The 25112-nt window shown below is 40.7% G+C and overlaps 1 protein-coding gene across 4 annotated transcripts in view; it reads right to left on the reverse strand.

The window, feature by feature from the left end:
- Positions 1-4024: 4024 nt before the first annotated feature.
- Positions 4025-25112, reverse strand: part of LOC308084604 (uncharacterized protein) — a 37004-nt gene continuing 15916 nt past the window's right edge. For 2 of the 4 annotated variants that reach the window (XM_080427340.1, XM_080427339.1), the window contains exons 15-28: positions 24553-24579; positions 23405-23434; positions 21428-21463; positions 20978-21013; positions 20783-20800; positions 12448-12483; positions 8715-8750; positions 8338-8373; positions 7907-7942; positions 7465-7482; positions 6209-6241; positions 6018-6038; positions 5305-5369; positions 4025-4769 (exon numbers count right to left, since the gene is read on the reverse strand). In XM_080427340.1, the coding sequence (XP_080283466.1) occupies positions 4596-4769; positions 5305-5369; positions 6018-6038; positions 6209-6241; positions 7465-7482; positions 7907-7942; positions 8338-8373; positions 8715-8750; positions 12448-12483; positions 20783-20800; positions 20978-21013; positions 21428-21463; positions 23405-23434; positions 24553-24579 (602 nt within the window). In that variant the 3' untranslated portion in view covers positions 4025-4595. The remainder of the gene's footprint in view (positions 4770-5304; positions 5370-6017; positions 6039-6208; positions 6242-7464; positions 7483-7906; positions 7943-8337; positions 8374-8714; positions 8751-12447; positions 12484-20782; positions 20801-20977; positions 21014-21427; positions 21464-23404; positions 23435-24552; positions 24580-25112) is intronic. The other 2 variants (XM_080427341.1, XM_080427342.1) reach the window with 2 other exon arrangements.

Below are 25112 nucleotides of genomic sequence, written 5' to 3' on the forward strand. Positions count from 1 at the left end.
AGCAACGTGTTTCTGAGTTTGCAGATCGGCTGCTTTCACTGGTTCACTTTTATCTTCAACAGACAACCTCAGCCTGGTCAAAGCTATAGCACTATAGGTAATGTTGCAGCCCGTCAATCCGAAGGTTGAGGGTTCGATTCCTGTTAATGGCAACAGGTTGACACGTCCAATCAATCCATTCTGCTTCCATCCTTCTCTCTCTTCAATCTATTGTTTCCATGTCTCTCTCTCTTCAATCTATTCCGTTTCCATGTCTCTCTCTCCGCCCTTAGATTGTTCGCAATTTTGAGCAGTTTGAAAAACACTTAAACCCAGGATTTTTCAGTTATTTGCGTGAAATGGTATAATCTGTCTGACCTCCGTTTTCACTGTATCAGGTCTGTTGGTCCAATGGCTTCCCGCTTAAGTGAATGTTTCACAACATCAAGGTTGCCGGTTCAAGCCTCACTTGGTGGAGACTTCATTTAAAGTGCATTGCAAACTACAAGACTGTATTAATGAATACATATGCAATTGATAAAGATAACATGAAATGCTTATCTGAGAAGGTCTGTTTTTGCAATGTATGACATACTTCATTCTGAAAATAGCCGATCTACAATCTCAAAACTTTTCAGATAGCAACGTGTTTCTGAGCTTGTAGATCGGCTGCTTTCACTGGTTCACTTTTATCTTCAACAGACAACCTCAGCCTGGTCAAAGCTATAGCACTATAGGTAGTGTTGCAGCCTGTCAATTCGAAGGTTGAGGGTTCGATTCCTGTTAATGGCAATAGGTTGAGATGTCCAATCAATCCATTCTGCTTCCATCTCTCTCTCTCTTCAATCTATTATGTTTCCGTGTCTCTCTCTCTTCAATCTATTCCGTTTCCATGGCTCTCTCGCTCTCTCTCTTCAATCTATTCTCTCTCTCTCTCTCTCTCTCTCTCTCTCTCTCTCTCTCTCTCTCTCTCTCTCCTCTCTCTCTCTCTCTCTCTCTCTCTCTCTCTCTCTCTCTCTCTCTCTCTCTCTCTCTCTCTCTCCTCTCTCTCTCTCTCTCTCTCTCTCTCTCTCTCTCTCTCTCTCTCTCTCTCTCCAGGTCAGGTCTGTTGTTCCAATGGCTTCTCGCTTAAGTGTGTGCCTTAAAACCTCAAGGTTGCCAGTTCAAGCTTCACTTGATGCAGACTTCATTTAAGTTGCATTGCACACAACATGATTGCTGCGAACGCGGAAGGAGGCCTCCGACCAAGTGGAGCTTACTATATCACCGTGCTTGGGTTGTGTGTGTGTGTCTGTCCCTTATTTATGGTCTTTCCGTGTGTGTTCACGCTCTCATTGGCTCGCGCCCCCATGTGACTCGAAACTCCGTGCTGAAATGCCAGCAGCTGCACTGCCTGTATACAGCGTGTGTTCACGCTCTCATTGGCTCGCGCCCCCATGTGACTCGAAACTCCGTGCTGAAATGCCAGCAGCTGCACTGCCTGTATACAGCCGGCAGAGTGCGGCAGAGTGCAATACTACAGTGTGGTTGAAATATAGCAGCCTCAGTCAATCTGCGTTCGCTTCCAGCGTTCGCGCGTCTTACTTGTGTCAATTAATGCAAGTGCAATTGTTAAAGATAACCTGAAATGCTTATTTGAGAGTATGTCTTTTCAATGTATGACATACTTCATTCTGAAAATAGCTGATCTACAATCTCAAAACTTTTCAGATAGCAACGTGTTTCTGAGCTTGTAGATCGGCTGCTTTCACTGGTTCAATTTTATCTTCAACAGACAACATCAGCCTAGACAAAGCTATAGCACTATAGGTAGTGTTGCAGCCTGTCAATCCGAAGGTTGAGGGATCGATTCCTGTTAATGGCAAAAGGTTGAGACGTCCAATCAATCCATTCTGCTTCCATCTTTCTCTCTCTTCAATCTATTATGTTTCCATGTCTCTCTCTCTTCAATCTATTCCTTTTCCATGTCTCTCTCTCCGCCCTTAGATTGTCCGCAATTTTGAGCAGTTTGAAAAACACTTAAACCCAGGATTTTTCAGTTATTTGCGTGAAATGGTATCATCTGTTTGACCTCCGTTTTCACTGGATCAGGTCTGTTGGTCCAATGGCTTCCCTCTTAAGTGAATGTTTCACAACAGCAAGGTTGCCGGTTCAAGCCTCACTTGGTGGAGACTTCATTTAAAGTGCATTGCAAACAACAAGACTGTATTAATGAATACATATGCAATTGATAAAGATAACATGAAATGCTTATCTGAGAAGGTATGTTTTTGCAATGTATGACATACTTCATTCTGAAAATAGCCGATCTACAATCTCACAACTTTTCAGATAGCAACGTGTTTCTGAGCTTGTAGATCGACTGCTTTCACTGGTTTACTTTTATCTTCAACAGACAACCTTAGCCTGGACAAAGCTATAGCACTATAGGTAGTGTTGCAGCCTGTCAATCCGAAGGTTGAGGGTTCGATTCCTGTTAATGGCAATAGGTTGAGATGTCCAATCAATCCATTCTGCTTCCATCTCTCTCTCTCTCTTCAATCTATTGTTTCCATGTCTCTCTCTCTCTTCAATCTATTCTGTTTCCATGTCTCTCTCTCTCTCTCTCTCTCTCTCTCTCTCTCTCTCTCTCTCTCTCTCTCTCTCTCTCTCTCTTCAATCTATTCCGTTTCCATGTCTCCCTCTTCAATCTATTCCGTTTCCATGTCTCTCTCTCTCTCTCTCTCTCTCTCTCTTTTGAGGGGCGGCCATAGCTGAGTGGTTAGTGAGCCAGCCTAGGGAGCCAGAGGCCCTAGTTGCCCCAGGTACGATTCCAGGCCAGGCCAGCAAATGAAATTTGTCCCTGAGCAAGACTCTTAACCCCTAATTGCTCACAGGCCCTCATTGGAAACAAGACCGCAAGGACTTTCATGAACGGACCTGTTAAAGGAATTATCTATTCCGTTTCCATGTCTCTCTCTCTCTCTCTCTCCGATCTACAATCTCACAACTTTTCAGATAGCAACGTGTTTCTGAGCTTGTAGGTCGGCTGCTTTCACTGGTTCACTTTTATCTTCAACAGACAACCTCAATCTGTACAAAGCTATAGCACTATAGGTAGTGTTGCAGCCTGTTAATCCAAAGGTTGAGGGTTCGATTCCTGTTAATGGCAATAGGTTGAGATGTCCATTCAATCCGTTCTGCTTCCATCTCTCTCTCTCTTCAGTCTATTATATTTCCATGTCTCTCTCTCTCTCTTCAATCTATTCCGTTTCCATGTCTCTCTCGCTCTCTCTCTCTTCAATCTATTCCGTTTCCATGTCTCTCTCTCTCTCTTCAATCTATTCCTTTTCCAAGTCTCTCTCTCTCTTTCTCTTCAATCTATTCAGTTTCTCTCTCTCTCTCTCTCTTTCTCTTCAATCTATTCCGTTTCTCTCTCTCTCTCTCTCTCTCTCTCTCTCTCTCTCTCTCTCTCTCTCTCTCTCTCTTCAATCTATTCCGATTATCTCTCTCTCTCTCTCTCTCTCTCTCTTTCTCTTCAATCTATTCCGTTTCTCTCTCTCTTTCTCTTCAATCTATTCCGTTTCTCTCTCTCTTTCTCTTCAATCTATTCCGTTTCTCTCTCTCTCTCTCTCTCTCTCTTTCTCTTCAATCTATTCCGTTTATCTCTCTCTCTCTTCAATCTATTCCGTCTCTCTCTCTCTCTTCAATCTATTCCGTCTCTCTCTCTCTCTATCTCTCTTTCTCTTTCTCTTTCTCTTTCTCTTTCTCTTTCTCTCTCTCTCTCTCTCTCTCTCTCTCTCTCTATTCCCTGGCCCCGCTTATCGCTGCTTGCAGCTATATTTTATCATTATTATTCCCTTTAAAAAGTCCCCCCTGCTACATAAAGTTTTCTAATAATTGTAGTGGAGTAAAAGTATAATATTTGCCTCTGAGATGTAGTGGAGTAAAAGTACTGATAATTGGAAATACTCCAGTAAAGTAAACAATACCTCAACATTGTACTTAAGTACAGTACTTGAGTACATCTTAGTTACTTTATCAGTATGACGACCCGGAGAGAACAGAACATTCCATTATATTTTATGTGACCTTTCCCCTTTCAATACAGTACATATATGAATTACATATTAGTTACATGAATACTAATATACATAAAAAAAACTATGGCTCCCCAGAGAGAAGAGAACACTCAGTTATATTCCTTGACTTATCTCCTCACTGTAATAAAGCACTGCTTGTGTGAATAAAAGCTAGATATAAAGATGAAGTATACAAAATGGATATAAGTATTACAAATCCGCTGTAGTGTTTACATCAGTGATAACGGGCGAAATCTCGGCTTGCGAGACTTCCGGAGGGGCTCATCTCACACAAACACTGTGGACAGTTTTTTGTCATTAGGAAAGTCAGATATGAACAAAAAAAATATGTATAAAATTGCGATAGAAATACGCGATCTAGAGCATGGACCATCCACTCTGGTTTTTAGCTGTGGTGGACTCGGGATGGAGTTATGACATTTTTCTACAGTACCACTCGTCCTAGGATATAGTAATATCATATGAAAGGTAAGAAAAACTTAGTCCGAAATTCTCCTTTAACTGTATCTTCAAGCTCTGTTATTCTTCTTCTCATCAGCAGGTCTGATTGTGTCTGTCTATCTCTGTGTCCGGTTCCAAATGATCCTCTGTCTCTGCCAGCAGTGGGTCTCTCTCTGTGTTCGGATCCATCTTTGTCCTTTGTCCTCTGTCTTCATCGTATCTATCTCTGTAAAGATCCTGGTGGGTGCATGCGGTGTTACTGCGTCTCTGTGAATAAAGGTGGAACACCATGTCAGATGCTGTTACTTGAACTTGTAGATCTGCTATTTTTGAACAATTGTGAAAATGTGTGCAAATCTTTGATTATATATATATATATTTTTTTAACTCTGTTACAACTTCTGGGGGGTTCAGAACCACTGATGGTATAGCAACATACAGTTTATGGTTTTATATACCGAGACATGTGTAGAATCCCCCAGAAGCAAAGCTTTGAGTTACAAATGTTTGCTTTAAAAATATATAAATATTCAAAGATTTGCACACATTTTCCACGATTTTACCAAAAAACTATTTTTGAATAGCCCAAAGATATTTAAAAATGACTGAGATGTGTTCCCGGTTTGAATGGGTTAATATCTAATATCAAGTCTCTGGCCGTAAACCACAAATTACTTGCAGTTTACGGCTAGATTTGCAGTCATATTTGTAGTTTACATTCAGATTTGTAGTTTGCGGTCAGAGACTTGATAAAGTAGTTTATAGCCAGAGACATGCATTAAAACTCAGAATGGTTGCTTACTCTGTTGGGGTATTCAGGTATCTCTATTAGTTCAGATCCTCTGTTTGATCTGGTTGTCTCTGCATCTGTGAATAGAGGTAGAACACCATTGAAATGAAATAAATAATTGCTAACATTTGTTCATAAGGTACCCGTAATTAACGCTTAATGTATGATTACTTAATACATTATTTAAGTGTTAATTAAACGTTAATTAAGCATTAATTAAGCATTAATTCCTTGTAATTCATCATTAATTAACATCATTAGTTAATCATTAGTTAAGCAAAGTTACTGAATTTAAGGCATGAAGTTAAGGAATTCATGATGAATTCACAATGAACTAATGCTTTATTAATGCTTAATTAACGCTTAATTCATGCTTAATGAACCCTTAAATAATTATTAAGTAATCATAAATTAAGTTAATTGCAGGTACCTTATGAGCAAGTGTTACCAGAGAATTAATGAATTAGAATGAATTAATATTGAAGCAAAACATTAATAAATACAACTAACACAGAACCTACTTTCCATGTCACTGTTATACTGCAGTAACTAAGACACAACTAACCAGTGCAGTAACTTTAATAACCTTTTACTGATTCAAAGTTACTTCCTGGCCTTACTGGCTAACAATAAGTAACGTTACTCATTACTGAAGTGAAATATTTTAAAATTTCTGCTTGTGTGTAAATGCAGAAACTTTCAAGTGATCATGTGTGAATGCTCACCTGCGAGAGTCCACTTTAAAACTGGTTGTGGGGGAAAAAAAGAGTAATGTGAGAAAATGTCATGGACACACACACACACTCACACTCACACACTCACACTCTCACACTCACACACACACACACACACACACACACACACACACACACACACACACACACACACACACACACATAGTAAGTTGTGTACTTACTGGCCTCCCTTAGGCTTGCATTCCTATATGGCACTGTACAACACAGAAACAAAAAACATGTTTAGGTTAATATTCTAAACATAAAACTTAATAGTCACATGGAAATGTAGTCAATTTAAATATGCAGATATAGACATGTTGCAAAAAAACAAGTATGCCTTTTAGTCAGATGCATGAGCTCTGGCACCTAATAATCTACAAATTAAGCACTGTTCACCTGTCTTTCTCTGTCTAACATCTCTCTTTCTTTCAATCATTTTATTTTCAGATTACCACAATAACCTAAAACAAAAACCGCTACCTAACTAAAAAACTGCTACATAACTCACATTCAAGACAGACACACATCATTTAACCATACCAACAAACAAACTAACAGACATACTTAAATCATCATCTTCTAATCGACAAGATACCTGTAGCTACCATATTCATGCCTTTTGGGTATCACCAGTGGTGGAAAAAGTAAAAGGACATTTTCTTTTACTTAAGTAAAAGCATGAATACCACAATCTAGAAAAACTCAGTTACAAGTAAAAGTCTGATTTTAAAATGTATTTGAGTAAAAGTACAAAAGTATTGGCATCAATATGTATACAAATCTTTTGAAAATAGCCAAAGTATATAAGGCTAAAGTGGTTAATGCGTGTTTTGTAATAATAATCAAAATCTACAAAGTAACTAAAGTTTTCGTGTTTCCATTGCAGTGGTGTAAAAGTACAATATTTGCCTCTGAGATGTAGTGGAGTAAAAGTATAAAGTATTGAAAATTGGAAATACCCTAGCAAAGTAAAAGTACCTCAACATGTTACTTAAGTACAGTACTTGAGTAAATGTACTTAGTTACTTAACACCACTGGGTATCACTTGGATCCCATATTTGCAAAACCCCTCAATAATATCTTAACATAGTCCAATATATTCCACAACAGGACAGCAGACAGAGAAAAACTAATTCATGTGAACATGTGTGAGCCTTTCTAATGGGAGAAGTTGTGGAACATTATGAAGCCAACATCAAACCAACGCTGTAAGATGTATAACCTTGCCCAGTACTGTACCATAGAATATTCTAAGGATTCTCTTAGAGTATATCTATTAAATTCAGGTGAAGCAGGGTGCAGACCTAAGATAGATTCTAAGTTCAGTCATACAACTTACTGTAGATGATATTTGGTTATTTTTCTAACACCTTTACCTTACTTAACTTACATTACATTACATTTACTTCAGTAGAAACAACAAGCAATACTCACGTGGTTGTGAATTAGTCGCTGTGATAAGAAAAGTAAAACATTGTTAGAACTTGTATTTAAAAAATAAACTGCGCACGCACAGATGCGCGCACACACACACACACACACACACACACACACACACACACACACACACACACACACACACACACTGTATCTTGTTTTGTTTTCATTTGCATATTAAATATCATTTGCATTTGAATATCTTGTTTTGTTTTCATTTGCCCAACACACACACACACACACACACACACACACACACACACACACACACACACACACACACACACACACACACACACACACACACACACACACACACACACACACACACATGAACAAATGCACACTATTGCTTCTTATGGGTGTGAGTGTGTTTGTGTGCATCACCTCTAGTGTCAGATAAACACATGAACACAAACACGCACGCACAAACACTTACTGGCATTCCTCAGGCTTGAACTCCGGTGTGCTCGGTCTGTACAACACAGATAGCATTAATCATTAATAGGGCTAGCAAGAAACAATGAACAAAATTGTATGTATGTATGTATGTATGTATAGAGAGAGAGAGAGAGAGACAGAGAGAGAGAGAGAGAGAGAGAGAGAGAGAGAGAGAGAGAGAGAGAGAGAGAGAGAGAGAGAGAGAGAGAGAGGGGGAGGGGGAGGGGGACGGAGAGTACACCACACACACAGACGCACACACACACACACACACACACACTCGTAATGTGAAATGATTCGCATGTGTTTACATATGTGTGTGAGTGTGTTTGTGTGCATCACTTCTAGTGTCAGACAAACACACACACACACACACACACACACACACACACACATACTGTACGTACGCACGCACGCACAAACACTTACTGGCATTCCTTTGGCTTGAACTCCAGTGTGCTCGGTCTGTACAACACAGAAACAGCATTAATAAGGCTAGCCAGAAACAATGAACACAATTGTGTATTTATATATATATATATATATACAGAGAGAGAGGGAGAGAGAGAGAGAGAGAGAGACAGAGAAAGAGAGAGTACGCACGCACGCACGCACGCACGCACGCACGCACGCACGCACGCACGCACGCACGCACGCACGCACGCACGCACACACACACACACACACACACACACACACACACACACACACACACATACACATACACATACACATACACATACACATACACACACAGACACACACACACACACACACACTGTACGCAAGCACGCACGCACACTTACTGGCATTCCTCTGGCTTGAATTCCTGCGGGCTCTGTCTGTACAACACAGAAACATTAACATTAAGAGGGCTAGCCAGAAACAGTGAACATGTTACTGTATATATATATATATATATATATATATATATATATATATATATATATAGATATATAGATATAGATATAGATATATATATAGATATAATTATGTATATATATATATATATATATATATATATATATATATATATATAACGAAAAAGGGGACTCCTGCACATCCAAAAAAAACCCGTTGGAGGTGCAAGTCTAGTCAGCAGGCATATAAATTGTAAAAAAGGGAATGGACCTTCAAGGAAGGGACTGCACACTCCAGGGAACAGATGGACAACTTACTACTGCATTATAGTATTTTATTAGCACGACGCGTTTCGCCGTGAGCTTCGTCAGGTGCTATACAAAAGTGTGTGTGTTCAATACAGTGGCACATATATAGTGCCATTCATTAGACAGTTCCACCCCTCCAGGCGTGGTATAAATCATTCAATTATTCAAATATTTTTCAAAACAGGAGAGGGCACACAAAGATGCTGTATGCACAAACACCAAAAAACAAACAGATCAAATGAGAACACATTTAGGGAAAAAATAAATAAATAAATACATACATATATACATACATCAAGAGGAATGTCTCTAGTGCTGACAAGAAATCTCATAAAGGTGCGAGGCAACCCATTTATACAAATGTATACATAAAGTCTTTGAATTAAAAACTTTTAGATTGATACAAATATCATGGTAGGCACAATCAAAGCAGTCAGGATATGGGTTAAACATGGATCAGGCCAAGTCAGTCAGAAAGGTTTTAGACTGTTAAATTAAATATATGGGGCAGTGCAAACATCTTTGTACAAAAATATTTGTGCAAAAATGGGCAGTGTGGTTCCATTGTATTCAGGGTAAAAATACAGTGAGCTTCTCTCTGCAATAGCAGTTTTATCATGTCACCACCCCTAGGTGGTAGGTTCACCTTCTCTATGTCAATAAATTTCAATGTGGCTGCTGATCCATGGCCCCTCTCCTTGTAATGTCGTGCAATGGCATAATCCATGTTACCGTTTCTGATAGCGGCTTTGTGTTCAGCTATTCTTATTTTCAGGTTGCGTTTCGTTTGACCAATATAGACCATCCCGCATGGACACTTTAACATGTAAACCACATGAGTTGTGTTACAATTAATTAACCCCTTTATTTTATGTACCCGTCCGGTCTGTGGATGATAGAAAATCATAATTGCCACATATCTCCTCACTTAACCAATTAGTGCCAGTAGGCCTACTGGGTGCTTTATACATAGATGTGACGACAGAGTCCCTTATGTTTTTGCCTCTTTTAAAACAAAATCTAGGTGATAGTGTTACTATATTTTTCAAATTTGGGTCGCATTTCAGCATATTCCAATGCTTGTGGATGATGTTCTTAATTTCTTGAGACGAGGTGTTAAACTCAGAGACAAAGGTGACTCTATTATCTGAAATGCTTTTGTTCACGGGTTCCAAAAGTGTCAGTGTCTTAGTAAAAATTACAAGATCATTATTAAGTCTGCTGACAAAGGCGGTTCTACTGTGGTTCAAAATACTAAAGATTATATTGCTGAAGCTATGCGACAGCTTGATAATATTTCTTTTTATAAACGTCTTCCCCAAAATCCAATTGAACAGCTGATGAATGACAGGGACAAGATTCTGGTTCCTGCTCTACGTGACAATTGCATAACAAAACAACAATTTGAGTTTCTTAAGGTTGATTTTCCAGTTACTCCCGTTCTTTATTTATTACCCAAAATTCATAAAGGTTTGACAAATCCGCCAGGACGACCCATCGTCTCAGGTAATAATTCACTATCAGAGCCATTGAGCCAATTTGTTGATTTCTTTATTAAAGATACTGTCAAAGCATTACCTTCATACGTAGCAGACACCAGGGATGTAATCAAGTCATTAGACATTACTATCCCACATGGTGCCTATTTGGTATCTTTTAATGTAGAAAGTCTATATACCAATATACCTCACGATGATGGCCTGGCGGCAATGTCTTATTTTTTGGGTACAAGAGGTGATATCCCCTCAGAATGTTTACTAGGCTTAACAAACTTCATTTTGAAATACAACTATTTTATGTTTACTATTTTACAAACTATTTTATTCCATGTTTAACCCATATCCTGACTGCTTTGATTGTGCCTACCATGATATTTGTCTCAATCTAAAAGTTTTTAATTCAAAGACTTTATGTATACATTTGTATAAATGGGTTGCCTCGCACCTTTATGAGATTTCTTGTCAGCACTAGAGACATTCCTCTTGATGTATGTATATATGTATGTATTTATTTATTTATTTTTTCCCTAAATGTGTTCTCATTTGATCTGTTTGTTTTTTGGTGTTTGTGCATACAGCGTCTTTGTCTGCCCTCTCCTGTTTTGAAATATATTTGAATAATTGAATGATTTATACCACGCCTGGAGGGGTGGAACTGTCTAATGAATGGCACTATGTGCCACTGTATTGAACACACACACTTTTGTATAGCACCTGACGAAGCTCACGGCGAAACGCGTCGTGCTAATAAAATACTATAATGCAGTAGTAAGTTGTCCATCTGTTCCCTGGAGTGTGCAGTCCCTTCCTTGAAGGTCCATTCCCTTTTTTACTATATATATATATATATATATATATATATATATATATATATATATGTATGTATGTATGTATGTATGTATGTATGTATGTATGTATATATATATATATATATATATATATATATATATATATATATATATATATATATATATATATATTTATATATATTATTATTATTATTATATATTTAGAGAGAGAGAGAGAGAGAGAGAGAGAGAGAGAGAGAGAGGGAGAGATTACACCACACCCACCCCCACACACACCCCCACACACACACACACACACACACACACACACACACACACACACACACACACACACACACACACACACACACACACACACACACACACACACACACACAAACATACTGTTCATAGTTAATAATTTTGCAGACAGACTATAAATATTTAATATTTGGCGTTTCTGCTGCAAAATGCTTTTGCAACAAACAGTGCAGAAAATTTGACAGTTTGTTGCATTTGTAACATTGTGTGGGTGGAAGTGACATTGCGTTGTTTTTGTTTAGAAGAAGAGAACACAAAATGACGGAAAATCTTGTCTGGCGGAAATGGGCGTGGGTCTTTTTTGTACGACTTACGGTTGAGGAATATAATATAGGCTAAAATGTGAAGCTGCCTGCTGTAGCGCTACCATGAGGCTGAATAAAAAAAGAAGATATTTCAAGCCGATCGGTGTAGCCAAGCCAAGTTTAGCTGCTTACAGATGACACACAGACAGACAGATTCACAGAGGCGAAAACATAATGCCCGCACCTGGCTGTTCCGGGCTGGCGGAGAGAATCAATGAGAGAAAATAAGCGTGTGTGTGTCTGTGTGTGTGTGTGTGTGTGTGTGTGTGTTTGCGTATATGTTTGACACCAACATATAACACTACGCATGCTGACAAGTTCTCTCTCTCTCTCTCTCTCTCTCTCTCTCTCTCTCTCTCTCTCTCTCTCTCTCTCTCTCTCTCTTTCTCTCTCTCTCTCTCTCTCTCTCTCTGTCTCACAGGTTAGGTTACACACACAGGGCAGCTAGTGTACTTACAGGAATCCTTTAGGCTTGAACTCCTGCGCATTGTGGCTGTACAAAACAGAAATGGCATTTTTAGGGCAACAATACTGTTAGAGCCATTTTCAAATTTATGTGAAATGTGTCTATTCTGATTATTATTCAGAGTTATTATTCTGATATTCTTATTTATTGCCTACTACATGAATTGCCTATTTTTTGGTTATTAATTCTATGAATTTGGAATGGTTTGAATTGAGGGTTACTCCCCCTGGGAATGAAATGATTTGTGGGTGCAGGCCACCTGTGTGAGAAGGGTGATAAGGAATGGGTGACACCCTGACAGGGAAGTAATGTGAGACGGGGAAGCGTCACAGTTTGTTGACCGCGCTGGCTCTTTTTTGTTTTATAATAATCAAAGTTTATGTTTATGCAACGGAGTGACCGTCAGCTAATAAATATTTTGTTTGATGCAACTTTCGGATCTCCCTGATGATTGACTGTTTGTAAACAAGAAGAGACGCGAGTATAACAATAGACTGCTACACCACCCCGACCAACAGTGGCTTTATTTATTTGTTAGAAAGGCCACAATATTAGTCAACAAACTTGAGATCGTGCGGTGGAACAGGACAACGACCCCCTTTGAACTGCAAAGTGGCTTGGAAACGGCGACATTGAATGAAACTTGGACTTGGACTTGACGCTGTTTCCGTGTGAAAGGCCGTGAGTAGTAGCGTAGTAGACAAAGGAAACTATGAATGAGACGCTGTGCTCATTAACTGTTGTCAATTGATGCTTTGAATAGGATGGAACGATCAAAGCAAATGCTGCGCAAATAAACTGTTAAATGGATCGGATGCTTTAAAATGAATTAAGCGAAAAGCAAAATGAAATGAAATGAAATGAGTGGAGGAATGCTTTGCATAAAATGGGGAAAGCATAAGGATGTGCTTAAATGAGGATGTCTTGATCAAACTCAAACTGTGTGGAGAACTTAAGTAAAACTAACAATGAATGGAGACGGTGAGCCTGCGGAGGACGGCTTAAATCACTGCGCGCAACGCGCAGAGGAAAACTGGGCGTTTGCACTCGCAAAATGAAAGAGATTCAAACTGTGCTGGTACCAGGTGGAAATGTAAAACATGTGAATGACGATGTTGCCTCATTTAAAGGGTCACTTGATGAATTCAATGAATATCATGCGCTGGTTCAAAACCTTCTGAAGGACACAATAAAGGACGAGGATAGAACGCAATGGTATGAGCCAAAAGTGTCCGTGTTTATTGAATTCCTAAAGGAAGTGGAACTATGGAAAAATGAACAAAACCAGTTGACTGTGCAGCCCCAGGACAGTATCTCCAATATTTCAAAAGGCTCAAAAGCGAAATCAACAAAATCAACCACTTCATCAGTTACCGCAGCCCGACTCAAGGCTGAAGCCGAGAAGGCTGCACTCCTTATAAGGGCATCGACTTTAAAGGCAAAGCAGGCTCTGGAATTAGAGCAGGCTAAAATGCAAGCCAGACTGGAACAAATGGAACTGGACATATGCCTGGCTGAATCCGATGCTAGATTAAAAATTCTGGCGGATTTTGACTCCATTTCACAACCACCAGCACCATCACTGCTTAAATCACAACCACAAATGTTACAGCCAAAATCACAGGATGATGCCATGAATGAGTACCTGGAAAATACTAAAACCCCAAGCATCAATATGGACTCAGAACCATTTCCAATTAATTCACTTGGAGCCAGACCAAAAATAAAAGTACAAGGACCATCAAACCCAGGCCCAAGGCCACCAGAAATGACAACAACTCATACCCAACAGCAACCAACAATTGGGACAGGAACTGGAATTACAGTGTCAGACAATGATGACAGATTCTTGGCTGTAATACAGAGGCAAAATGAGATTGCTGATTTACTTGTTGTCCAGCAAAAATTGACATCACTTCCCTCTAAGGAAATCCCAGTTTACGATGGCAACCCTCTAGATTACCAGGCATTTATGAGGGCATTTGAGCATGGTATTGAGGAAAAGACAAAAAGCCACCAAGATAGGCTATATTACTTGGAGCAGTACACCTCTGGACCCTGCAGAGAATTGGTTAGGAGCTGTCTTCATATGGATGCCAACACAGGCTACATTCATGCTAAAACACTGTTAAAAAAGCATTTTGGAGATAACATAAAAATCTCAAGTGCCTATATGGAAAAAGCTCTTAATTGGAAAATTATTAAGGCAGAGGATGGGGATGCACTGCATAGTTATGCACTCTTCCTGAGAGGCTGTTGTAACGCAATGAGAGATTTGGAGGATATAGAGGACCTGGATCTGACTTCTAACCTGAAACTCATTGTGTCCAAACTGCCTTATAAATTGAAGGAAAAATGGAGAACGACAGCTTGTGATATTCTAGAGCAAACTCAAAGGAGAGCAAGATTGAGCCACATGGTACTATTTATGGAAAAGCAAGCGAGAATACTACAGGACCCACTTTTCGGCGACATTCATGATCCTCTTGCCAATGTGAAGGTTTCAAAACCCAGGACTGCTGGTGAAGCAAACTCCAGCAGATTTAAGAGCAAGGGAAGTAGTTTTGCTACGACAGTGGCAATAGTGTCTGACAGCAAAGCCGAAAAGTCACCTGTCAAAAGCAACATGCCTTTCGGTGCATATGATTTCGCATGTCTCTTCTGTACCGGCAAGCATCCCTTACCTGACTGTCAGAAAATGAATGCACAGGCACATGAAGCTAAAGTTCAGTTTCTCAGGGAAAAAGGACTATGCTTTGGATGTTTGAAAGTGGGACATTTGAGTAGAAATTGTAAACGAAGACTGACCTGCCAGAATTGCCAGGGCAGACACCCTACTATTCTGCACATTAATAGATCCAAACCAGAGATGGTCAAATCTAATAAGGTTGAACAGCATGCTGCGAAGCCTGAGGAGACATCATCTGTCACCAGCGCTCTGGTGTCACTAGGAGAGGGTGAAGGAACCGGGGCTGGTAAAGACTGCATACTAGCTATAGTACCAGTTCAGGTGAAACTTTGCAATGGAAGTAAAAGTGTACTTGCCTATACCTTCCTGGACCCAGGAAGTACAGATACATTCTGTACAGAGAAGCTCATGAGACAGCTTAACGCTAAAGGACGGAGAACTGAGGTTCTTCTGCAGACCATGGGAACAGAGAAAACTGTCAAGAGCTATGAGTTGACTGGTCTAGAAGTAGGCAATATGGAAGGCGATACATACCTGACATTGCCCAAGTTGTACACCCAAAACAAGATACCTGTTACAAAAAGAAACATACTTACCCAAATGGATCTTGACAAATGGCATTACCTGCAGGAGATCAAGGTAAAGGAGATTGATGCTGATGTGGAGCTTCTTATTGGAGTGAATACTCCAAAAGCTATGGAGCCATGGAAAATCATCAATAGCCAGGAGAACGGCCCCTACGCAGTGAAAACATTGTTAGGATGGGTGGTGAATGGGCCACTTCATGCTTCCACTGCTATGGAGGAGAAACGTCCTATGGCCTTAGTGAACCGCATCTCAATTGTTCATCTCGAGAACCTCCTCAAAGAACAATATGCACATGACTTCCCAGAGAAGGAGTATGATGAGAAGAGGGAGATGTCAGTTGATGACAGAAAGTTCACACAGATTGCATCAAGTTCTGTTGCACTCAAAAATGGTCACTACCACTTACCTTTACCACTTAGTTCACAAAGGATGAGGTCTATGCAGCTGAATATAAGGAGTTCATGAGTGACATCATCATGAAAGGATATGCAGAGAAAGTACCCCCAGAAGATCTACACCAGGAAAATGGTAAACTGTGGTACATACCACACCATGGTGTCTACCACAAACGCAAGAAAACTATCCGTGTGGTTTTCGACTGTGCATCCTCCTATAAAGGTACATCACTCAACAAGGTACTCCTTCAGGGCCCTGATCTGGCCAACTCACTCATTGGTGTTCTGCTCAGGTTCCGGCAGGAACCCATTGCCGTTATGGCAGATATTGAGAGCATGTTTCACCAGGTGCGTGTTAAGGAAGAGGACGTAGACCTGCTCAGGTTTCTGTGGTGGCCAGATGGCGACACCAGCAAAAGTCTGGAGGAGTACCGAATGAGAGTTCATCTCTTCGGCGCTGTATCTTCTCCAACCTGTGCCAACTTTGCATTGCAAAAGACTGCGGATGACAACAGTGAGAAATTTGATCCAGAAGTGGCTGACACAGTCAAATCAAATTTCTACGTCGATGACTGCCTCAAATCGGTAGCGACGGAGGAACACGCTATAGAGCTCGTTAAAGACCTGAGACAAATCTGTTCACTTGGAGGATTCAAATTGACCAAGTGGGTTAGTAACAGTCGAGCTGTTCTAGCATCAATCCCTAACGATGACAAGGCAAAACAAATCAAGAACTTGGATCTGGACAGGGAGAAGTTGCCTAATGAAAGAGCCCTAGGACTGTACTGGGACATTGAGAGTGATATATTCAGTTTTCGTGTTGCTGTTAACAACAAAACTCTTACCAGAAGGTCTATACTCTCTACTGTCAGCTCTGTGTATGATCCCCTTGGTCTTCTTGCCCCTTTCATACTGAAGGCAAAGCAAATCCTTCAGCGACTCTGTAAGGACAAATATGGATGGGACGAAGTAGTTCCAATGGAACTGTCAAAACCATGGCAGCAATGGCTCAAAGATCTAGACCAGCTGGCCAGGTTTCAAATTGACAGATGTGTTAAACCAAAGAACTTTGGTCAAGTAAAGACTGCAGAATTGCATCACTTTTGTGATGCAAGTGAACAAGGCTATGGTACGGCAAGTTACCTGAGGTTCACAAATAGCCAGGATGACGTTCACGTGGCATTTGTGATGGGGAAATCGAGAGTCACTCCTCTTAAAGTGATAACAATTCCCAGATTGGAACTCACGGCAGCGACACTGGCTGCAAGGATGGACAAAATGCTTCGATCAGAGCTCCAAATAGAGCTCCAACAATCCACCTTTTGGACTGACAGCCAGTCTGTGTTGAAATATCTGCGAAACAAGAACAGGAGGTTCCACACCTTTGTGGCCAACCGGATTGCAGTGATCCACAACCTGTCAGAAGTCAACCAGTGGAGGTTTGTCGACTCCAAACAGAATCCCGCTGATGACGCATCGCGAGGACTAAACATTGACTCCTTCCTCAGTTCTAAAACATGGCTTCAAGGACCAGAGTTTCTGGAAAAAGCTGAATCACAATGGCCAAGAACTCCAGAAAACCTTGGATCTGTTCTCTCAGAGGACCCTGAAGTGAGGAGAGAAGCAATTGTGTCAAGCATTGTTACCAATATGATGGACAAAACTCCAACAAGCAAGCTCATTGAGTACTACTCATCCTGGCATAGCCTAAAGAGAGCTGTAGCTTGGATGATGAAAATAAAGAAGCTTCTTTTGGAGAGGAGTCGGAAGAGGAAAGAGACTTACTGGCTTAGGTCAAGTCACAACAAGGGAGAGTCATTGAAAGGCCAGAACCTTTCAGTGGAGGACTTGGAAAATGCTGAAAACGCCATTATTTGCCATGAGCAAAGACAGCATTTCAAGGAGGAAATGTCCTCACTGGAGAAAGGGAAACAGTGCAATAAAGGAAGCTCCCTGTACAAACTGGACCCTATCATTGACTCTGGAATTCTGAGAGTGGGAGGAAGGATTAGGAGGATGGCCATGCCAACGGAGCTCAAACACCCTATGATCCTACCTAAACTTTCTCATGTTTCAAAGTTAATATTGAACCACATTCACCATCTAGTTGGTCATGCTGGAAGAGGACACATGCTGTCTAAACTTCATCAGAAGTATTGGCTGTCTGGTGCGAATTCTTCATCAAGGAAGATTATTAAGAACTGTGTTTTCTGCAGACGACTACAGGCCAAAGCCGGAGAGCAGAAAATGGCTGATCTCCCCTTAGATTGAATAACACCGGATCTTCCGCCTTTCACCCATGTGGGCATAGACTACTTTGGACCCATTGAGGTGAGACGTGGCCGTGCTCATGTCAAGAGGTGGGGAGTAATCCTTACTTGCCTAGTAAGCCGGGCTGTTCATCTAGAAGTTGCCAGTCACCTGAATACAGATGCATGCATCAATGCTCTTCGTAGGTTTATCTGTCGTCGAGGCTCAGTAAGAAGCATCAGATCAGACCAAGGTACCAATTTCATTGCAGCGCAAAAGGAGTTGGAGGAGTCTGTGAAACTACTGGACAATGACAAAATCCAGAAAACGCTACTCAAAAAAGGAATTGACTGGATATTCAACCCTCCCTCAGGACCTCACCACGGTGGAGCGTGGGAGCGGCTAATTCGACTGGTCAAAAAGATTCTCTATTCAGTCCTGAAAGAACAGACACTGGACGATGATGCTCTACACACAGTCATGTGTGAGGTCGAAGCTATCATGAACGATAGGCCCATCACGACGGTAACAAGTGACCCAAACGACCTTGAGCCCCTAACACCAAATCATCTGCTCCAGTTGAAAACAAATCCAATCATGCCCCCAGGGCTGTTTCGAAAAGAGGACCAATATTCAAGGAAAAGATGGAGGCAGGTACAATACCTTGCCGACCTATTTTGGAAACGTTGGACCAGGGAATACATTCCACTTATGCAAGAACGTCACAAATGGAATAAAATCAGAAGGAACTTCATCCCTGGAGATCTCGTTGTCATTATAGATGACAACGCACCGAGGAACTCATGGCCGCTGGGACGAGTAGTCAAGACCCTTCCAGGACCAAAAGGACTTATCCGCAGTGTCCTGGTAAAGACCAAGACCAACATCATCCAAAGACCCATCACCAAGCTCTGTCTGCTCCTGGAGGCAGCTGACTGAGCCTACTAAGCCCTATTCTTCTGGTCAAGTGCACCTCTGACCGGTGGATAAATGGACTTAATTCGACTCTCGTCTGCCCCCCCCCCCCCCCCCCTCAGAGCAATGGACTAATGCACACATGCACACTCCGTGCTGGTCGCTTGGATCGTACATTCGTACACGAACTTTTTGATCGTACACAGACTTTGGTCTCTTGAATTATGAACTCATATACATAGAAAAAGAAGGAAAAAGAAATGGACTTGAGTAAGCATACTGCATGCTGATCATTGTAATGGCTCTATGATTTATTATTTAGTAATTGCTATGTAATAAGCAATTCGGGGCTGGTATGTTAGAGCCATTTTCTAATTTATGTGAAATGTGTCTATTCTGATTATTATTCAGAGTTATTATTCTGATATTCTTATCTATTGCCTACTACATGAATTTTCAATTTTTTGGTTATTAATTCTATGAATTTGGAATGGTTTGAATTGAGGGTTACTCCCCCTGGGAATGAAATGATTTGTGGGTGCAGGCCACCTGTGTGAGAAGGGTGATAAGGAATGGGTGACACCCTGACAGGGAAGTAATGTGAGACGGGGAAGCGTCACAGTTTGTTGACCGCGCTGGCTCTTTTTTGTTTTATAATAATCAAAGTTTATGTTTATGCAACGGAGTGACCGTCAGCTAATAAATATTTTGTTTGATGCAACTTTCGGATCTCCCTGATGATTGACTGTTTGTAAACAAGAAGAGACGCGAGTATAACAATAGACTGCTACACCACCCCGACCAACAGTGGCTTTATTTATTTGTTAGAAAGGCCACAATAAATACTCTACATAGCCTACTATTACAATTGCTCATAATTTAACTTGGCAGATTTATACATTTTGCTGAAATTGAATATATACAGTATATTTATGTATGTATATATATTTTTTCACAGATTACCATTGAACCCCCGCAAAAAAACTGCTACATAACTCACATACAAGACAGACACACATCATTTAACCATCCATACCAACAAACAAGCTATGGCTTTGTCCACGAACACGGGTATTTTGAAAAGCGTGGCTTTTTCGTTTTTGAAAATCTCTGCCTACACGGCCCCGTTTACAAAAATATCTTTGTCCACATGGAATTATCGCCAAGACGAGATTTTAGGTTAAATAACCTACTGTATAGATGGTTTACAGACAAACTACCATAAGCTAGCTAGTCTATACTTCAGAACGACCAGAGGCGCAAGGCATCACCGGCTAGCTGCCGCCCAAGCTCCACCCGGAGTGCACACTGTCCCGCAACTACACTCACTATTAAATGGCGATTATTGAATTATACAAACAATAACTAACTTTTGGAAAACCTTTTCTGTCAAGAGTGCAAACCTTTATACCTTACGTATTATGTAAGTACCTACACTTTTCTCACGCCTTACACATTTACTTCATTAGAAACAACAAGCAATACTCACGTGGTTGTGAATTAGTCGCTGTGATAAGAAAAGCAAAACATTGTTAGAACTTATGTGTATTTTAAAAATGCACTGCGCATGCACACACAGATGTACTAGTGTGTTTGTGTGCATCACATCTAGTGTCAGATAAACACATTAACGCACGCACGCACACACACACACACACACACACACACACACACGCACACTTACTGGCATTCGTCTGGCTTGAACTCCTGTGGGCTCTGTCTGTACAACACAGAAACAGCATTAGTACACCACACACACACACACACACACACACACACACACACACACACACACACACACACACACACACACACACACACACACACGCGCACACACACATTACTTCAAATGTTCATAGTTCATAATTTGGCCGACAGACAGTGCAACTTTTGGCGTTTCTGTTGCAAAATGTATTTGCAACAAAAAGTGCAGAAACATTAACAGTTTGTCGAATTTGTAACATTGTGTGTTTTACACCAACATATAACACTATGCATGCTGACAAGTTCTCTCTCTCTCTCTCTCTCTCTCTCTCTCTCTCTCTCTCTCTCTCTCTCTCTCTCTCTCTCTCTCTCTCTCAGAGGTTAGGTTACACACACAGGGCAGCTTACTTACACAGGGCAGTGTACTTACTGGAATACTTTAGGCTTGAACTCCTGTGCATTGTGGCTGTACAAAACAGAAATGGCATTTTTAGGGCAACAATACTCTACATAGCGTACGATTACATAATTGCTTACTCTGTACGTTTTTTCCGCTGTGACGTAGGTATCTTTCATTGATATTAATATGTGTTTTATCGATGGACAGTGATGTCACTGTTCTTACAGGGTCTGACAAGCTGATTCCATCAGCAGCACTGCCTCACACATTCATTTCCTGGTTAGCTCTGTGCTAAAACCATAGGCTACAAAGAATAGAGACTCTTCGTCGTCACACATTTATGACATCTTGTCATTACAGTAGCAGTGCTGTAAATCAGCGGGGTTGTAAACAGTGTTGGGCAGGAATGCGTAACCTGATATATCACTGTAAGTATAGACCAATTATTTGTTTACCAACATTGAGACTGGACGCACAGGTGATTGTTTCATGCAATCAATTCCCAACATATTGTTTCGATCAGGGGTCTTCAACAGGGGGTCCAGGAAAAGAGCAGACCAAGTAAACAACACAATTGTATACAATATAGAGGGGGTCTCTGCTTCATCTCTCTCAGCTAGGGGGTCCTTGGCCTGAAAACGTTGAAGACCCCTGCTTTAGAGTCTAAAGTCTAAACCTAGAATACGTCTAAAGTTTAGACAGATTCTAGGCCTGATGTTTACATGGTAAACTAGTGTCTTTGAGGAAGTCAATTGTTTTTCTTTATGACCTGTGATGTCTGTCGTCTGTTGACTAAACAAGAGTTTGTGCTTACTCTGCTCTTGCACTCGCTCTGGATTAAAGCATCTGCTGAATACTTAAATTGCAATTGTACCAATGCCAGTGGTTCTCAACCTTTTCAGGCCGTGACCCCCCCAAAATAATCCTATTTGAACTGGGGACCCCCCCCCCCACCCTGACAAAGCACTTGGAATGTAGGAGTTGAGGCACTACATTTAGTTTGAGTAGGTTCCAAAGATAAATATTGTGAAATTAGCCGATCTACAAGCTCACAATGGCATTTTCTAAATGTTTGCCTCTTTCTTATATCTATCTATACATTAGGAATATCCCCCAGCTTCCGACGCCACACTGATTCCATTGTTTCGGGATAAACACAACAACAACATATATGTCACCACAACACTAGCCACAACACTAGCCACAACGTGCGCGATGAATTTATGGGTTACTTTTCATTGCTCACTACACATTTGCCTCCTCGGAGCATAATTAATTTCGTCCAACACAACTCACCACATTACCGACCACACCGGACGGGGAAACACTTTAGCACCGTTTACCCTGAGCACAGCCGAGCGCCGACAGCCGAGCGCCGACGGCCACACCCGAAGCAAAACGAAGCCGCCGGGCCATTGAAATCTCTCCATCGACACAACAACAACGAGCCCTTCAACAGCGAGCCCTTCGCTTCAACCCCCGCTCTTGCTTTCGCTTTGGGTCTGGTAAGGTCTCTATCCCACCACACTCACGCTAATATGTCCGTCATTTTCGTGCCATGCACATCACAAACAATACATTATTACCCACGCCAGCGTCTAAACGCAGCCTCTAACACTACTGACTCGCCGCTCAGTCACGATTGCCAGGTTGGAGAAAAACAAGCAACCGTACGCCAGAAACAAGCAAGCAGGTTCATGAAAAAACAAAAGCAAGAGGGCTATATAAATAATATACATATCAATATGGGGTCCGAAGGGGTCCGCAATGTTTCGCGCAGTTCCCAAGACTCCCAGGGGAAATTGTCTTTCATTTTTTTGTATTAAAAAGGTCCTAAAAGTCCTTAAATTGTCACTTCATTGTCATCTGGGGAAACCCCCAAAATCATGTTGGGACCCCCCTGGGGTGAGTCCTGACTCACAGGTTGAGAACCACTGCACTACGCCACCCAGCTCCAGTGGACCATCTCTTTCACAACTAACAGCAGAGAAATGTAGAAACACTTACCTTTCCCTTTCCCACTGATGTGTAAAGACCCTGTAGAGGAGAACACAGAGGTCATTAATGTGACCATACGCCCTCTTTTACCCGGACATGTCTTATGTTTGGGTCTTAACCCATTAAGACCGGGAACGCGTCTCTGTCATTTTAAGATTTCTTTGGCTATTGAAAAATATTAGATATACAAGCTCATAGTGCGGCGAGTGCCGCGCTACAAGCTTGTAGATCTGCTATTTTTTTTAAATCATGGAAATGTGTGCAAATCTTTGAATATATATTATTTTTTAAAGCAAATATTTTTAACTCAAATCTTTGCTTCGGGGGGTACCTGGAACAAAATATTTTGATATGGGGGTCCACGGCCAAACACATCATTTTGGGGGTCCTTGACATGAAAAAGTTTGAGCACCGTGCACTGATATTATTAGAGCAACATATATATATATTTTTAAACTGTTAGGATTTAGAAGACATTTGTAGAATCCCCAGAAGCAAAGATTTTAGTTAAAACGTACGCTTTAAAAATATATATATATATTCAAAGATTTGCACACATTTAAAAAAATATGTATATATAGCAGATCTACAAGCTCATAGCGTGGCACTCGGTGCCATGCTATGAGCTTGTAGATCTGCTATTTTTCAATAGCCCAAAGAAATCTAAAATGACAAAGATAAGTTCCCGGTCTTAATGGGTTAACACATCTGTCCGGGGAGGAGTATAATTTCCTTAAAATGTACGGGTTCTTGCTTAGAGTGTATCACAGACTGGGGAGGTGAATCTTCTGCTATCTCACGATTCGATTCCGATTCCAATTATTTGGGTCACCATTCGATTAAAAATCCTTTTGTTATTTTTTTATTATTTTTTTACTCAATATATAATTACATATTCATAATGAATGTCTTTAAACTTACATAATAATGTTGAAGTGACTGATTAAACATTTATTGATTATTTACCAACAAATAATGTTTTACAAAATTATTGCAAAAATGAATTAACTAAACTTGAAATAACGAAAGCACAGATAATGGTAATAATGGTAATGGTATAGTTAGGTTACCACTGATCTGAGCTAAGCTTTGTCCTGTCATTACACCACACAGACGCACGCACATAACGCGCACATGCACACGCACACAAAACGTACCTCCTGGGTGGTAGTCTTCTAGTTCAACTGTAGAGGAAAAAAAGAAGACCCACATCAACAAAACACTACACATACACTGTAATGTGATTGATAACAGGATGAAGTTTTAACTTTTATTGATGGAAATCTATCTTCTCTCTCTCACTCTCTCTCTCTCACACACAGACACGCACGCACGCACGCACGCACACACACACACACACACACACACACACACACACACACACACACACACACACACACACACACACACACACACACAAAGCCTTAATGTTAAAGTATAGGTCAGTGCACGGCCCTTTCACTCAACAAATTGCATATACATTATGTTCAACTGAAAAAACACAACGCAACCCCAATGAAAGAGTTGCGATAAAGTATAAATTAATTGACTAACTATTAACTAAACAGAACTACAGATGGGACTCACATGGGCCTGTTATAGTGTCACCAGCAGGTCTAATTTAGCAAAACACATTTTTAGAAAAAAATGCCTCAAATCATGAATGCAGTGTCCGATTGCCGTGAAAGGCCTAAGAATAAATGGCACCCTTTTCACA

This window comes from Gymnoscopelus braueri, assembly GCF_963280865.1.
Source record: "Gymnoscopelus braueri genome assembly, chromosome: 4".
NCBI lineage: Eukaryota > Metazoa > Chordata > Actinopteri > Myctophiformes > Myctophidae > Gymnoscopelus > Gymnoscopelus braueri.